At 43.2% G+C, this 17811-nt stretch overlaps 1 protein-coding gene across 2 annotated transcripts in view; it reads right to left on the bottom strand.

Annotated features, from left to right (window-relative positions):
- The window catches only part of gcc2 (GRIP and coiled-coil domain containing 2), a 67519-nt gene that overhangs the window by 44051 nt on the left and 5657 nt on the right, over nucleotides 1–17811 (bottom strand). For both annotated transcript variants that reach the window (XM_084310727.1, XM_084310726.1), the window contains 7 exons: nucleotides 16978–17485; nucleotides 5587–7331; nucleotides 5283–5346; nucleotides 4893–4993; nucleotides 4021–4119; nucleotides 2084–2203; nucleotides 222–386 (listed from right to left, as the gene is read on the bottom strand). In XM_084310727.1, coding sequence (XP_084166853.1) covers nucleotides 222–386; nucleotides 2084–2203; nucleotides 4021–4119; nucleotides 4893–4993; nucleotides 5283–5346; nucleotides 5587–7331; nucleotides 16978–17485 — 2802 coding nt within the window. The remainder of the gene's footprint in view (nucleotides 1–221; nucleotides 387–2083; nucleotides 2204–4020; nucleotides 4120–4892; nucleotides 4994–5282; nucleotides 5347–5586; nucleotides 7332–16977; nucleotides 17486–17811) is intronic.

Genomic DNA, 17811 nt, shown 5'->3' with positions numbered 1-17811 from the left:
ATCTACAGCATGTGTGGTGGGCCTGTCTAATACTGCAGTCTGCCATCGGTCTGTCCACATTTTCAGAATAAATATTTATTAATATACAGATTTGGCAAACTGTTAACGTTAGACAAATTTGAAACACTTTTGAAAAATGTGTGCAATAGCGATACATTCTCTCTGTGTCCGTCTCTCAGTCTCCATCTCATTCCGTCTATCCGTGTCTCTCCCTCTCTCACCTTCATCTTCTGTTCCTTAGTGGCTCTCTCTGCCGTCAGGTCTCTGTCCAGGCTGGCCGTGTGTCTGTGGAGCTCCTGGCTCTGGGCCTCCTGCTGCCTGACTGTGCTCCTTAGTGTCTCCATGGCGGCCAGTAGGTCCTCCTTCTCACCGCTCAGAGTCTCCACCTGGCAGGAGGACACACAGAGGAGGTATAACAGAAGTGTCTCAGAGTCTCCACCTGGCAGGAGGACACACAGAGGAGGTATAACAGAAGTGTCTCTTAAGAGAAGTCCGCTTGCTCTGCCCGCCATCTTGATCATGGCAACTAAAAAGATTAACAAGATTAGCACATGCACCACCCTGTAGTTTCTGCCACAGTTCCCTTAGTTACCATAGTAACCAACTCACTCACTGCAGATTGATACATTTCTTAATCAATTCACCTCAAAATCCAGTAGATTATAATATAACATAAAATAACATCACTTTTAATATTTTTTTTTGAATATGTTTGTTTTGTAGATTGTAGTTTAGTTGATGCCACCATCTTTAGCGTTACACTTTTCTCCATTCAAAACAACCGGAGTGCTCCATCTCCTCGTTACATAGAGTTCAGATGAAAACCCAAGTTCTCCGAAACTCATCGGAGCGAATCTGACAGTCTCAGGCCCTGTGGACTCTCTCCCACAGGGATCCCCTAAATCAACCACAGCCACCTCCCGTCATCTGTCGCCAGAACATACTAGGGATTAGTGGCCAACCGATATATCAGTTTACCATCTTTCACAGGCTCTACCGGGCTCGATTTGAATGGAAGTGGAAATGATTGTATCATATGAAGTTAGAAATCACAAGGAATCAGTTGATACCAATCTAACTTACAAACCTAAATAGGGATAAAAAGTTCACAGATATATTTAAGTTCCCAAAGTTATCAATATTTTACCTAATATTGATTGGCTAAATTTGTTTATATAAACATGTTTATTTAGGATAGTGTCACCAAGTGCAAACCTAGATTATCAACCAACTAAGCTAGCTAGCTAATATATCTACCATTAGTGAACTTAATTTCAACAATTTAATTGTTGTATTTGATCAGATGCAAAAAATAAATAAATCATTATATCAACATTATATATGGCCATCAGCCACCCTGCTTTCTAAATATCGATATGGGCATTGGCTACTGACAAAGCCATATCGGTCAACCACTACTACAGATGCACTGAAACCGATGCTGCTATCAGATATGGGGTGAATTTTCTCAATACTAAAATCTAATACCAAGAACTATGTGTAACATGTCAGAAAAATCAAAGCATTTTTATTTTCCTTCTCGGAATCGGTAGTGAAAACCAGACGTCTTCAGAGAGAGATCTCCTGACTGGCTCTGCCTTCTCCCACGGGACCCATGATAATCACTCAAACGTGAACCTCCGTCTCTGAAAATGGGCGAGACGTTTTAGCGCGCGGCAGATGGGAAGCCACACTCCGCTTCATTTACCTGCTCTGTTGTCGCAGGAGACACCGTTATGGGGAAGAAGAGATAAATAAACAGAATAGAATATCTCTCTAAAGTTCACCCAGTCACGTCTGATGGGGCTGTTTGCGATGCGGCTAGCTGTCAGACATAGCCGGGCTGAATTACTATGTGTAAATCAGCTGGCTAGGCTGAGACTACGGGTCAGTATGAAGGGTATTAAGATGACATATTGTTGTTGAGACAGTGTCTGGTAGTTTAGATTTATTCTAGGGAGAGACGCACACTTCATTTTGAAATGTGGAAGGTGCTAAATGAACCTGTGAACTTTGTGTGTGTGTAACCTGAATGTGTATGTGTGTGTGCGTGTGTATGTATGCATGTGTGTATGTGTGTGACCTGTGTGATGGCGGTGCTCAGTCGTTTGGTCAGTTCTGTGATCTGTTTCTCAGCCGCCTCCACCGTTTCTCTCTCCTTATCCAGCTGCTCCGTTTGCCTGTCATAATCCATCTGCAGGTTCTGCGCACGCGCGCACACACACACACACACACACACACACACACACACACACACACACACACACACACACACACACACACACACACACACACACACACACACACACACACACACACACACACACACACACACACACACACACACACACACACACACACACACACACACACACACACACACACACACACACACACACACACACATTAAAAGGCAGTTGAGCGGTGTAGTGCAGGGACAGCACTATGGATCACGGCCAGTCGACAGTGTTTCCATCTCGGCTTGGAACAAAACTCTCATTAGACACAATAGAGTGATTTCTCTCCTAATGGGAGACACACACTCATAAAGCAGCACACTGTAGTCTGGGGGCTGTTTATTCAGACCGCTGAGTGGAACGCAGCATGACACAAAACAACTGTGGGTTTTATAAGCTTAGTATGTGGGGAAACTCATGCTGCTCTCCTTTTCCTTGGGGCGGCTTTGGCTCAGGGGTAGAGCGGGTCGTCCAATGATCGAAGGGTTGATGGTTCGAATCCCGCTCAAGCCCATGTCCATCCCATTGCCGTTGTGTCCTTGGGCAAGACACTTAACCTACTTGCCTCGTATGAATGTGTATGCATGTGAATGAATGTTGGTGGTGGTCGGAGGGGCCGTAGGCGATGATTATTCGCCACGCTTCTGTGAGTCTGCCTCAGGGCAGCTCTGGCTGCAATTGTAGCTTACCACCACCGGTATGACTGTGTATGAACGAATAATGGACTCTGTGAAGCGCTCTGGGTGCCATGAAGAGCGCTATATAAATCCAAGTCATTATTATTATTATTATTTTCTTTTCATCCAGGCGAGTCAAATCCAACCAATTAGTGTGTTTTATATATTGATGTATCATAAGGCAGGCGGGCTTCTCTGTACTTCCACAAAATCTGAGCCAGCTGTGTGACGCACCTGCAAACCGCTGGCCACACTGCCATCCAGGAAATGCTAACGTGAATTATTGCTTGCATTATAAGTTGATACATCTAGTGATCTTAGTTATAAAAATATTGCGTAAACTAGTGTTGTGTTTAGGTGAAACACATTTTTGGAAAACAGTTTAGGTGAAAAAAGTTAAAAGTTAAAAGTTAACCAGCTTGGGGGAAGATGCGAGGGGGAAAGGGGGGCCGGGGAAAAGTGGGGTGTCCATGGATCCTTGAATTCTTAACGAGGGCAAAGGTGTAGGGATGCTGCTATGCCATTTTCAGTCGTTTATTGAAAGATGTTGGTGGAAAAACCATAACAAAAAAATTGTTACTCAATATATACAACGTTTTAAAGTGTTAAAAACACATGTGGGGAGGATCTTTATGGTTGATTTCAGTCAGGGATAAATTGGGACGAACAGATACTGATCTCAGACAGATACCAGGCCAATACCAGACTAATATCAGGTCAATACCAGGTCAATATCAGGCGAATACCAGGCTAATACCAGGCTAATAACATGCCGAAACCAAGCTAAAACCTAAAATACAATACAATCCAAGAGCCATGTAACAGATGAGAAATTAAACCAATGCAACTTTTCTTTTTCCTTTTTGACACAAGAAGATGTTAGACATCTCTAATGGTGGAACTTGAACAAATTTATTGTACAAAATAATGCTGTATGTCTATTTGATTATTATTTTTTTCTTCTTTTATTTAAGTGTCATGCACCCAAGGTCTGCCCAATACAGCACACTACAATGCAATCTATATTATTAAGTAAAAGTAGTGGATTGGATCTGTACTCTGTATCGGTGGTATTGTCCTAGGTTTAAGGGGACCGGAAGCCTTACCTTGTAGCCCTCTGCCCCGTGGATGATATCCTTCATGGAACTGCTCACTCTCTCTCTCTCTGCCTTCAATAACTCAACTTCCTCCTTCAGGGTCACAACCTGGAGACAGCCAATCAGAATACAGCGTGGACATATTATCACAGAGTCACAATTGACAGAGCCCTCAGGAAAAAATTAAACAGACGTCATGTGCCACATCTAGACGTACGACAAGAAACACACACATCCCAGTGAAAAGGTTTTAACAGCTGCCAGAGTTAAGATGAAGAATACTTTACACTGCTTCCACTGCGCCCATCATTTAATGAACAATACTTCAATGTTTGGTATATGTATCCAACTACAGAGAATGTGTACTGATCTGGCATTATCAGATCAAAATAATCATTACATTATTTAATTTTTTTAAATAAACACATTCCGAACAGTCTCAAAATTATCCCTTTCTCATCCTCCTACCGATTAAGACTTGAAGGCTGAAATCTCAAAAAACAGTGGCATTCCGTGAGAAAGTAGAACTCGAGTCGACTTTCGCCCCAACGTGACCCCTCCCGCCACTGCGGTGGCCAATCGATCACAGCGGAAGACGAGGTTTAAAAAGCTCACGGCATGATGTCACACAAATGGCCCGTCCACACCGGCGCGACACCTTGCAGCGAGGTGCCGCGTTGTCTGATTAGATGTGAATGAGCCATAACTAACACTAAGCACTTAGGAAATGTGAAGATTGACTTGAACGCCATAAACAAAAAAGGCAGCAGCCTGACATATCAGAGGCACTGAAGCCGGGCTGGGCTGTTGACGTCAGCGGCATCCGACCCCCTGCACTCATGGCCTACAAGTTCAGCAGAGAACTACAGATCCCACCGTACCTCTTTCTTACTGGCGTCCAGCTCCTTCCTGGCCTTGACAGCCACAGCTTTGATCTTCATCATCCTCTCGTCCTTCTCTTTGCTTCCTTTCTCCAGCAGGGCTGAAGAGAAGAGAGAGAGAAGGTGGGGGGGGGGGGTTGAAATTACATCATACAATAATAGTCCACAATCATGGTGTCTAAGCAACAAGCGGACTGAATAGGTTTTTGCACAACGGATTTAGCACTTAAGAGCTTGGATAATATTCACAGCAGCAATAATAGTCTGCTAATCTAAAAAGCATTATGAACAATGCTCATCCGTCTAGTCAAATTACTTTAGTTTCACACATTCGTTTCTCCCACTGGGGCTCTTTATAAACTGAGACAGACAATTAGGCTGAGTCCGTACCAATCTTCTCAGTCAACTGACTGGCCACATCTTCCTCAGAGGGAGCAGGCCGAGCAGCAGATTCCTGTGAGGGAGAGAGAGAAGCAGTGTAAAGGGGGGGGGGGGGGGTGTGTGTGCGTGTGTGTGTGTGTGCGTGTGTGTGTCGGCAGGGGTCAGTCAGTCTGAACTAATTAGAAGCACTCTAAACAGCAGCACAGAAAAGGCATACATGCATTATGTGCTGCGAATTCGAATACACTTTGACCGTAAACACTAATTTCAGCTAAACCACAAAAAAACATTACATGACTAGAGCTCCACACACCTGCAAGACAGCCAGCTCACTCCTCAACTGAGCCAGGAGCAAGTCCTTCTCTGCCAGCTGTCGTTCAAGCTCACTTCCGTCCCTCTCCATATTCTCCCCCTCTCTCCCCGTCTCTCCTCCCTCCTGGTTTTCTCGCTCTTGCACAGCCAGAGAGACACAGGTCTGCAATTCCTGGTTTTCTACCATCATCTTTTCATTGGCCGCCTTCAGATCTTCTAGGTCCTTCAGCAGCCCTTCGGTATCGCCCACCACCTCCTCGAGGTTGCCCCTCAACATGCTCCTCTCCTTCTCCAGTTCCTCAATGCGAGCCTGGAGTTCCTCCTCCACCAGCCTCCTCCCCTCCTGAGCCTCCTCGAGGCCACTCTTAAACAGCCTCCTCTCTTTCTCCAGCTCCTCCACTCGAGCTTGAAGATCCTGCGCCTCCTCCGTGGAGCTCCCGAGGGCTTGGGCCTGGTTCTCCTGCAGAGTTCCAATGGTGGTTTGGGCCAGGGCCACCTCCTCTGTCAGGGGTGTTATCCTGGCTTCCAGTTCACGTTTCTCAGAGGTTTCCTGCTCCAACTGAACGCTCAGAGCTGCCAGTTGGGAACTCAGGAGGTCTACCTCTTGCTGGGCTTGGGAAAGAGTAAACAATGACTTCTCTAGTCCGTGCTGGAGGTCAGCCTTTTCTGCGAACAAGTCTGCGACAGTCTTCTCTAGAGAGGTTACTCTCTCCTGACCTCCCCCCACATTATCTTTCAGGCTGTCCTCAATCTTCTCCCTCTCCTCTTTCAGATGTTCTACCTCATCCTCCTTCTCCTTTCTCGGGTTCTCCAATTCCCTCTCTTTCTCCTCTCTCAGTCTCTGTATCGCTTCTTCTTTCTCCTCCCGCAAGCTCTCTATTTCATTCATTCTCTCTTCAATCAGTCCGTCCACCTCCTGCTCTTGGAGTTGGAGTAAAGACTGGGCTCTGTTTCGCTCTGTGGTCAGTGTGTTCACCATCTCCTCCAGCTCCTGCGCTGTGCTCTCCTTCACGTGGAGCTGGGAGAGGACTTCCTCATTCTGCTTCTTAGTTATTCCCTCCACCTGTTGGAGCTTCAGGTCCAAACTTTGGACCTTCTTCATTAAGCTGTCCTTCTCTTCCTCAACTTCCCTGACTCTCTCCACCAGCTCATCCCTCTCCTGGCTGAGACCTTGGATCTTCTCCTGGAGTTCTTGGAGAGCATTGGCCCCCGGCTCCAGGGAGTCCTGGTGTAGTTCCTGCTGACGTTGTTGGTCTTGGGTGGGGCTGGGCACTGCCCGCACCTCTTTGAGGCTAGTAGGCAGGGCATCCTCTCTGTCCTTCTGTGGTTCAGTCTGCTGCTCTCTGGGGGCTTCCTGTATATCAGGATCAATAGTCCCACTGGGGTCAGAGTTCATGAGGTTAAGGTTTACTGAGGGGTCACAAGTGGAACTCTCCCGGTACATTTGCAGTTCGTCGATCTTGAACTCCAGCTCCTCCCTCTCCACCAGAAACTCCTGCCTGGCTCTCTCCAGCTCTGCCTCCAGCTCTCCTTTCACATTGTTCAATAAGGTGAGCTCATCCAGAAGCATGGTGTTGTGGGCTTGGAGGTCTTCCAGGCTTGCTTTCAGCCTGCTGATATCAGTCTCCTCCCCATCTCCATGGCTGGAGTCACCCTGGCTGCAGGCTGACAGCTCTAGCATTCTGGCGATCCCCGAGCTACGGCCAGGCTCCTCTTCCTCCTCCTGCACGTCCTGCAGGTAACTATCTGCAAAAAAACAAAATAAGTAACTATTTATTTAGGTGAAAACAGTAAGAGATTTTAAAGGTGTTATTTGTATACATTTTTTATTTAGATCATTTGGAATGAAGACCATGTAGACTCAACCACATACAAATAATGTTCAATAAGAACACAAATGGAATGAGGACCATGTAGACTCAACCACTTACAAATAATCAGGCGAAAAATTCCATGTTTAGTAGGGCCGTCTTAAATACTACAAAGCTTCGTTCGATGGGCATGGGATTCGAATGAAAATAAAATTCGAATATACGGTTCCCGGTCGCGGCTCACGGCGCCGTGATGAAGTGACGTCATCAGTTTGTGCCGCTCTGTATCGAAAACTTAGTCCATTTCCGGGTTTTTTTCGGCGTGGCATTATGACGTGGCCTTGAAACTACACGCTACTTTTTATTTTGTCTTGATAAACCAATAAATGACTCAACCAGGATCATTTCAATTCGATGCTAAATAAACTTTTACGCACATGTAAAATGTGCCAGATATAATTTTACATGCGTTACATTTTTATCAATATCTTGGCCATTATTTGTGCTAGAATGAAACGGAAAAGATTGGGAGGAAGTGACGAAGGAGGCGGAAGTTACTGCCAGAGAAAAAAATAGTAGAACAAGCCTGCACAATTCGTCCACTAGATAATTTCTGTCGGACAGTTAGTAGTTAGTAGTTTGACTTTTATAACAGTAGTAGTAGCAGTAGTAGTAGCAGTACTAGCAGTAATAGTAGTGGTAGTAGTAGTAGCAGTAGTAGTAGTTGTAGTAGCAGTAGTAGTAGTATTAGTAGACGTTTTAGTAGTAGTAGTTTGAGCTATCCATGTGCTAACGTTGACGATCCAGTGAGGAGGAGCAAGGAGCAGAAGGAGCAGAAGCCCTGCCTTCAACCAGTTCAGTGAGACATGGAAGGAGGGCTAACCAAGACAGGTGAGAGACTTATTATTATTGTTATTATTATTATTATTATTATTATTATTATTAGTGCTTTTGTTTTAGTTATTACTCTGTTCATAAAAGTTGAAAATAATGTATTTTTACATGTCATTGTCTACAGCAATGATTTGCCTGGGACATCTAGGGGGGCAGGGCGTGCCCAAGCCAACCCTAACCCTTATTACTAGGTTTGCAGACTTTGTACGCAATATATACAGAATGGAATATTGAGTGTATATACAGTGTGTGTGTGTGTGTTGTATGAGCAGTGTCTTATATGTACAATGTGTGTGCCATTTATGTGCAGACATGATGAGCAGCCTGCTCCAGGCCGACGCAGGACAACCCAGGCCAGGCCAAGACGTACAGCCCAGGCAGGAGATCAGACGCCCTGGAAGACCGACAGTGATCCTGATCCAGCCCCTCAGGTTCATGCCGTGCAGACCCCCAGGACCGCAGCTAGACCCCCATGCCACGTATACACAGGTAACACCTGTCAAAAGGCGTTACAGTTTGACAGGTGCAATTTTTTTTTTGGATACGCCTCAGGCATCCTGCACTCTATATGACTGCACTCTAGTCATATGTGTACTGTATATATTAGGGATGCTCGATATTGGCTTTTTTACCGATACCGATATTCCGATATTGTCCAACTCTTAATTTCCGATACCGATATCAACCGATATCAACCGATACCGATATATGCAGGGTTTCCCCCCCCAAAAAACGGAATAATTTTAGGTAAATAATAATTTCACTGGATATTTATATAACAAATATTGTTATTGTTTTTTTGTTTTTTTTTACCGATACCGATATTTTCCGATATCACATTTTACTGCCGACATCCCTAGTATATATGTATATTGAATATCCCACAATTTAATTATTTAGTTATTTTTTTCTTTTTTACTGTAAATATTTTTTTTTACTTTTGTTTGTAAAAAAAATTACCTTTACTGACTTTTTGTTAAAAAAAAGCATGCTGGTGATCATTTCCAGTTGAGAATCAAATTTTGTCTGTGTTTATTACCTGTGTATGGAGAAAATAATGCTTTGTAAATTGAATTCTGATCTGTTCTCTTTTGTTTATGTAAATATGCTACCTGAGGGTGCATTTCCACTGTTTTATATCCTTGATTTGATATGTTTGCATTGGTTCATACTAAAAATAACACATTTTCTCAATCCGATTTTGTGTTTTGTGTTGTACATTATGCAGTATACAGTATATACAGTATTATACAATATGAAAACTAACTGTCAGGTCATATATGTGAGGCTGTGCTGAAAAAAAAGATACCAAACATACCATGGTAAAACATTTTAAAATGGGAATTATACAATTTAAATCAAAATTAGCCAAAACATATGAAATATCCCAAGACCCAGAAGGGTACAAATAAAAAATAAATAAATGTTTTTTTTCTTTTTTTTGCTAAATCAACTCTGCCTCTCTTTGTTAACCCTTTAATCGCCAAGGACGCCGTAACACGTCATTGCTCGCCATGCTTAATCTGCCAATGACGCCGTAACACGTCATTGAGATCAATATTTCAAAAATCTGTGATGGCAATCATATTTCTCCCGCGGAGACTTGAGATCTACGGTTGATCCCCTCTCAACTCTCCAACGGTTCAAGAGCGCCATCTGGTGGCCGATCGGCGGATCGCCCAAACAGCAAACCGGAAACGGAAACTGGTGCTCATCCAAATTCGGTCCGACCACTCGCTATAGCTCCCGGGACTCGAGCTCGACACAATGGATAGCGATCCGTTACCAATAACTCGATGAACAACATGATTTGGACGTATATACTATTATACAACCTGGAGATGGATCGCATATTTCAACATCCCATAATAGCAATCTTTTTGCTCCACGCTCATCGCCTAACGGCCCGAGGAGACTGGGGTAAGTTTCAGCGTTTATTATTACCGTGTTCGATACAAACTGATCTGATGATCATATCACCCACACTACATGAATCATCTAACGTTGGCCACGGAATTATAAACGACCCCCCCCCCCCCATCCGGTCAACATCAGATGATCAGTAGTAACTTCTAGAAGCACGTACATTTGACATTTTTTATCTGGCGCCGATCGCTATCAAACTGTATTTGATCATCAATATAATGCATTTAGGGCTATAAATCACGTTCTGCAGAATGCTGCAGAAAACGATAAAAACATTTATACTTTAGACCGTATTTTAGTATGAATGAAAAAGTAGAACGTTGCTACATCCTAAACGATAGATAATTGACGTTGAATGGGCCATAGTAATGTCAATTTAGCAATACAATTTAAAAAGTTATAGCCCTGCAAAGAAGGGGAACTTCTCCATAGACAAATAGAGCTGGCAGAGGATGGTATAAGGATGTACATAAGCGTGGTAGAGAAAGGGTTAATTACAACAAGCAATGCTGTTTGTTATTTAAGATGAGGTCGGACTCGGCACTGACAGATTTGTGTTCATTGTGCTGCTTTTATAAAGCCTCAAATGACTGCTTACAATATTTCATGAAAGCAAAGTGATTTGTTTGTCTAAGATTTTAAAAGGTTTAAACTTTACAGCACTGACAAAGTTGAACAAAGTGCTGTACAAGTCCCACAACATAAAAAGCGAAAAAGAAAAGAAAAAAGAAAGATTTAAAAAAAGAAAAAAAAGTGTTTATCTCGAAGCTTCGAATTAAAATTGAATCTCGGCCCAGAAGCTTCGAATTCCAAAAAGAATTCGAAGGTCAGCCCTAGTGTTTAGTGTATTCCACTAAAACGCTATTATCGCGTCTTTCTATGGAATTACTCAGAAGCACCCAAACTATACTCATATTCAAAACGGTATAAAACGGAAATGTACAGATGAAAAAACTATCCGTTTTGTACATGTTGACTGGAAGCAACTCACTGATAATCGACGGGTGTATTAGAACCATAGCTATAATTTAAGATATATTTTAAGCACTCGCTAATCTCACAGTCCCCCCATTGACTTACAGCGGTGGCGTACTAGCGCTATCTCTCGGATTAAGCTGAATGAGTTAAGCCCGACGGGCCCTGTACTGGGCCGAGATTTATTTCACGTCATAAATAGAATAATACAGTCTATGGGCGGTCGGATGGCGTAGCGGAGATTGCGCTCGTCACCAATGCAAGAGGCTGCGGTCTCGACTCCCGGAGTCAGCATTGCCTGCGGCTTGGGCCGATCGTCATACTAACTCGTTTGGCTGAGTTAGCGGGAGGGAAGTCAAGGGTGGTAATCTGGCGTTGTGGACAGCGACGCCTACAGGTCAGGTCTGGGCGCCTGCTCAGCGAAAGGCAGGAAATGGTGAAGGCAGCGTGACCTCCCACGCGTTACGCTTCACCAATGAGAGTCCTCGCTGCCAGGTGAGAAGAGAGCCACTGGCTGTCTCCACATGTGTCGGAGGAAGCGTGTGGTAGACTTCAGGGTTCCCTTGTACCGACCAGTAGGAGGAACAGGCGCACAACAACCAGGTAGGGGAGGGGGGGGAATTGGCATAACAACTAAATTGGGATGGGGAGAAAAATTGAAAAATCAGGCGGAGAAAAAGAGGATACAAAAAAAAAGAAGAATAATAATCCAGTCTGTATTAACTCTTTCTGTGCCAAACACGACTTTACTCTGGTTTTGATCCATTGATCTTTTCCCTTTGATCCCCATTCTAAACACTCGCGCGGACCTCCCTGTATCTCCCTTGCACCGCTGTCTACGTTAAAATTGCAATGACGATTGAATCCTGCCAGGGGCAGTATCGCCTACCTTTTGAACTGGGATAGTTTAGTGTGGGGCCACTTTAGTGTGGGGAGTGTCTGCAAGAACTCCTCCCCATCAGAGGGAATCAGGGCAGAGCAATCGCTCAGAGATTTTATCGCCTCAAACCTATTGTTTCCCGTATACACGAGTATACACATATACACAAATCGCGATGAGATCACTGGGATTATTCTTTTTGGAGTACCTTCTGGCTAAGGTAAGGTCTATTCTTGGTCTATTTTACCGAACCTAAAACATGTTTTTGTACCGATCACAGTGTCGTATTTTACCGGACCTAAAACATGCTTTTGGTAACGATCGCAGTTTCGGGGTAAGATGCCCCCCCCCCCCCCCCCTTGATGATTTTGTGAAGACACATATGTATATGGTATATAACCCTATCAAAACAGGAGTCAAAGTATATATTTTCAGCACTACATTTGTTTACCAATGATTTTAAGTAGGGATGTCCGATATAATTTTTTTTACATTTATTTAACCTCTATTTACCCAGGCAAGCAAGTAAGAACAATTTCAGATTTTATTTATTGTCAAAAGTATGCATAATGTTGTGTTAATTCCACGACAAGAGATATGTAATGTTAATTACCTGAAATTATTTGTTTTTTTTGGGGGGGGAAACCCTGCATATATCGGTATCGTTGATATCGGTATCGGAAATTAAGAGTTGGACAATATCGGTAAAAAAGCCAATATCGAACATCCCTAATTTTAAGTGTTATTAGTGAAATGTGAGTTTATAGAAATGTCAGCGCATTGAGTCGGAAACCGGATGAATTGGACGGAAATAAGAAGCGGTCATAAGTGTGTATAGTCCTATGAACGAGGAGACCCAGGGCTTTCAATGGGTTTTCGAATTTCATAAAACTACACTTCCCAGCTCACGCCAGCCCCGGTCAATCATCTGACTTCCAGCGTGGAGTTCCTTTTTACGTTATTTTCGGGATAATATCTCACGGGTCAAACAAACCTGAACATTATTGCCATAAAATAGAACGTAGTTAGTTTCTTTACCTTTCTGTGAACGTTTAGAAAATCAGAGGAAAATGGCGGAGCTATTTACATTGCAAAAAAGTAACTGTACTTACAGTAGATTTCATTCACGTTTTTGCTGCTCTGTCAGGGGAGCCTGGTGGTATTAACACTTTCAGTGCCAACGACGATATTTCTCGTTAGTTCATGCCAACCGTTGAGTGCCAGCCGACGAGAGATGTCGTTTTTAATCGTTATTTTTTTTTATCGATTTCCATTCATTTTTCATCGATCTAGCCTCACGTTACCAGTCTGTCTGAACTCGAACAGGGAAAATGCCGCCCCCTATCGTCTCTCCGGATGGTACTGCACCCCTTTGGATTGGATTGAACGAAACGCATGGAGAAAAAAAAGTCCTGCTTCCACATTTTACTTGTCAGACAAGTAACCGGAGACGATCCAAGTAATCGCCCACCACCAGAACAGCGGAGAAAGTGTGTTTCCAGTACCCAGCGTTGGATCAATAAATGCGATCGATATTTGGAATGGCGATCAGGAATTGGAATAATCTTTTTGGAGAAGATCTGATCTGAGGTAAGGAATCTATTTTACCAGTCTTGGGATAATCAGAGCTATTTTCACCTATATATCAGCGTGTGCCATATGTGTGTATGTGTGTGTCTGTGTGTGTGTGCGATCAGGAAATAAGATAATCGATTTTTCAGCCCGCTTCTATAGCGTGCATAAGTACACATATACTATATACGATAATCTAGCGTTTATTTGAAAACGATTCATAAATAGGCCGGAAAATGACAATGTGTTTTGTGTATTCCAGTGTATTCCAGTAAAGGGCGTTTATCACAGAATCTTTATTTTTTCTGGAACTTTCAAAAAAACGAGCATTTTTCAAAATGGTATAAAACGGAAATGAACAGATTAAAAAACAATCCGTTTCGACAATGTTGACTGCAAACAAGTCATTGATAAGCGACGGCCATATTAGACACATAGCCATAATTTAAGATGTAGTTTATGCGTTCGCAAATATGAGAGCTCTGTCATTGAAGTGGGTGGTGGCACGCAACGGGGTTCCGGGGCACCGGAGGCGTGGCACTGAAAGTGTTAAATCCAGATTGAACTCCGCCATTGAAAAGAGGAGATTTGGCGCGATCCATAGATGTGTGACTTGGCCATAATAAGGTCATTTATAGGCCTGATATTCTATATTCATATTTCAAATTGCATGTGTCCGGATGGCAAAATTCAGTACTGCATCTACAAAAAAACCTGTAAATCATCTGCCCTTGATTCATTTGTTTGGAATTTTTTGTACACTTTATCTCAAGAAGGTGCTGAATGAGCAAAATGTTTCACGTCAGGTCAATGTTAGCATGGTGTTATTCACTGTCAAAGATGAAAAAATAAATTGATATTATCTTTTGGTTCATTACAATTTACTCAAGCCTAGTAATAGACACAATATTTCTGACACTGGGAATATATTCCCTGAGGTCCATAGATGTTCCTAGATACCAAGAACATGCAAATGGACCTTCTAGAAGTGGAGCAATCTTCCATTTACTTAGGTATGTATTTTTAGGCACATATTCTGAAAATATGGCTAGGGCTTAAGAGGTTAAAAGCTTTCTAGATTTCCATCTAGCATATAATGGAGGTAAAAAGCAAATAGACAATAGAGCATCATAGCTGGTTTTCAAAGTATAGGCCAGATCTACAAATCGAAACATAGTCTGCAATGGAAAAGATGTTGTACATGCAACACAATTACAATTAGTGCCATAAATACGTTACTGTATCATTTTCAGGGAATCTATTAGTGGTGGTTGTGTCTGATGAGAAGGTGGGTGGCTGGCTGCAAATTGGTCTATATAAAGGAAATGCTACTGTTGTTAAGATAAAGTGACTACAGCTCCTCCTAGGGTTGGGCGATAATTAAATACTGCCTTTATCATAATCATATCGTGATCCACTGTGGAACGCCCTACCTAAAGCTGTAAAGGAATGTGAATCACTACCCACTTTCAAAAACACTCAAAAAACACCTACGTGAGACTGCAATTCGAAACTGGCCCCTACAAATGTCCTAACCTAGTTGTACAGTAAATGACCAAGTAAGGCTATTCCAATGTACAGTGTAAAATGTGTGTGTGTCCCCTACCCAACCCCCCCCCCCCCCCCCCCCACCTCCAATGTACAGCCCTCACCCACCCACCCAACCCCACCCCACCCACCCAACCTCCTCCAATGTACAGTTTCTACGCCAAATGTATATACACTCTTTTTCTGGACACTTTTGTATCACAACCAGTACTGTATTTGCAAATCTGATATGTCATAAATGTATAGATGTAGCAGTACTGTCTATCTGTATGTCATGTATGTCATATATGTTATGATGAATTGAAAATGGAGGACCCTGATGTAAACAAGACGAAAGTCTTTCTCTGGTCTGCATCCCCTTAACAATTGTATGTATTGAGCTGTACTGTACTGTACCCATTCTGCAATCTGTTAATAAACTTTTCAATCAATCAATCAATCAATCAATGAAACAACAACAGCATAATCATATTAACACTTTCTCCGCCAAAAACTCTGTCCAGCGTTATTGGCCGCCATGCGCATTCTGCCAATATCGCTGGACAGCGTTTTTGAGATCAATATTTCATTTTTCATTCATAATTCATATATACACCCACGGTGCTGCAGCTGGACCCTATAGGTGACGGCAACGACGGCTCAATACCGCCGCCTGGTGGATGGTCGGGCAAGTTACACTCGCCTACAGGATGTGCCCGATGTGCATCGATGAAACTCATCCGGCCGTCACATCTCGTTGCGGGACTCCTGACAAACACTATAGTACATATGGATCGCTTTCTAAACTTAATAATCGATATGATTTCGGCGTTTATTGCGACATACAAACCGGAAATGGACCTAGGCGATCGGCGTCGTGTACTTGGGATCTTTCACCGCCAGTCTCATTGACCCACGGTAAGAGGAATATAACGTTATTTTCAACCCGATTGTGAGTTTCCTTGTTTGCAAACCATCTGATCAATATATCACCCAACCTACATAAAGCATTTACTGATGATCGGGGAATTATAAACTACCCCCCCCCCCCCCCCCCCTTTTCCTCCACGCATGATGAGGCATAATGTATACCGATCATATACATTTGAGTTTTTTGGTGTAGCGTGTATGGGGGGGAAACAGCAATCGATAATCTATATAATGCGTTTGGGTCAATAACTAGCGTTTTTGGAATTACAGCAGAAAAGATTAAAAACATACTTATATTCTAGAAGGTATTAACACAACAATGTATGAATGAAAAAGTATAACGTTCCCACATCCTGAACGATAGATAATCGATGTTGAATGGGCCATAGTAATGCCCTGCAAAGAAGGTAAACATCTCCATAGACTTATAGCACTGGCAGAGAGGGTACTTTGATTGGTACAATGGCTGGCACAGAAAGTGTTAACACAAATTTAAAAAAATTATATTAAAAAATTATAATAAAAGACCTAACCCTAACTAACTTTACTGTCATGCACTTGTCCTAATAAACGAACCTACACTGTAACACGCAACACTTTGATGAACATTGTTACTCAGCTGATAGAGTTGTCGTACAGAACTTGTAAGTCGCTTTGGATAAAAGCGTCAGCTAAATGACTAAATGTAAATGTAAATTTCTCTCAAAATGAGATCTTCAGTATTTGAGGGGATGTTGTTTGGGTTTTGGTTTGATATCACACTTAACATTATCATACAGTTCAATGCCGTGAACAGCAATGTTGGATTATTTATCTTGTGATCTTCCATCCGTGAACAGATATTGTGATATATTATATTGATATTGGGGTGATATACCTTTGAGAGCCAGCTGCTCTGTCAGCTCGTCATGCAGCAACAGGAGGCGGTCCCTCTCCATCTCACAGTCCTCCTCCAGAGCCCTCATCTCCTCCTCGTGTTGCAGGCTCTTCTGGGCCAGCTCCTCCCTCAGGTTCTCCACCTCCTGCTGGGCCTCCGTCAGATCCCTCTGGTAGCTCTCCTGGAGGTTTGCCACCTCCTGGGAATTCCGCACTTGGATCCCTTGCAGCTCCGCCCGAAGACTCTGAAGCTGGGCCTCCAAGCGGCGCCGTACTTCCTCCAGGTTCTCAGTTGTGTCACTCTGTCGTTCAGCTCGGCGCTCTCGTTCCCTTTCGCTCTCTCTCCCCCGGTCGCTCTCCTCTCGCTCTTTCAGGAGGTCTTGGAAACGCGTCACTTCCTCTTGGTGTTTGGCGTTGGACTCCTCGATGCTCCTCTCCAGGGCTCCGATCTGCCTCTGGTGGTCTTCTACTGCCCGGGCGAGCTCGTCCTGCAGCATGCTCACATCATCCTGCTCATAATCAACAGAGGAATACCCCATGCGAGGATTATAGTAAACATGTTTTTTTTAATGCAATCATTTTACATTCTACCATGGGGATGTTTGATGTTGAATAAGGTATTGAGCTTTGAGGAATCGTATACATGTCAAAAGAACATACATGCATCATTTGATGAAATGTGAAACAACTTTTCGAGACACCAATCATCATTCCATTGCTGGTCAATAAACGTAATGACCTTTCAATATTCTTCAATATTCAATATAGTTTTGATGGCTTTGATACACCAGACCATGTTGGCTAGGCTGCTAAGCAAGCCTAGCAGATTTGTAAC

Source organism: Notolepis coatsorum (genome assembly GCF_963971535.1).
Source record: "Notolepis coatsorum genome assembly, chromosome: 3".
NCBI lineage: Eukaryota > Metazoa > Chordata > Actinopteri > Aulopiformes > Paralepididae > Notolepis > Notolepis coatsorum.
This window is presented reverse-complemented; position numbering and strand designations above follow the sequence as displayed.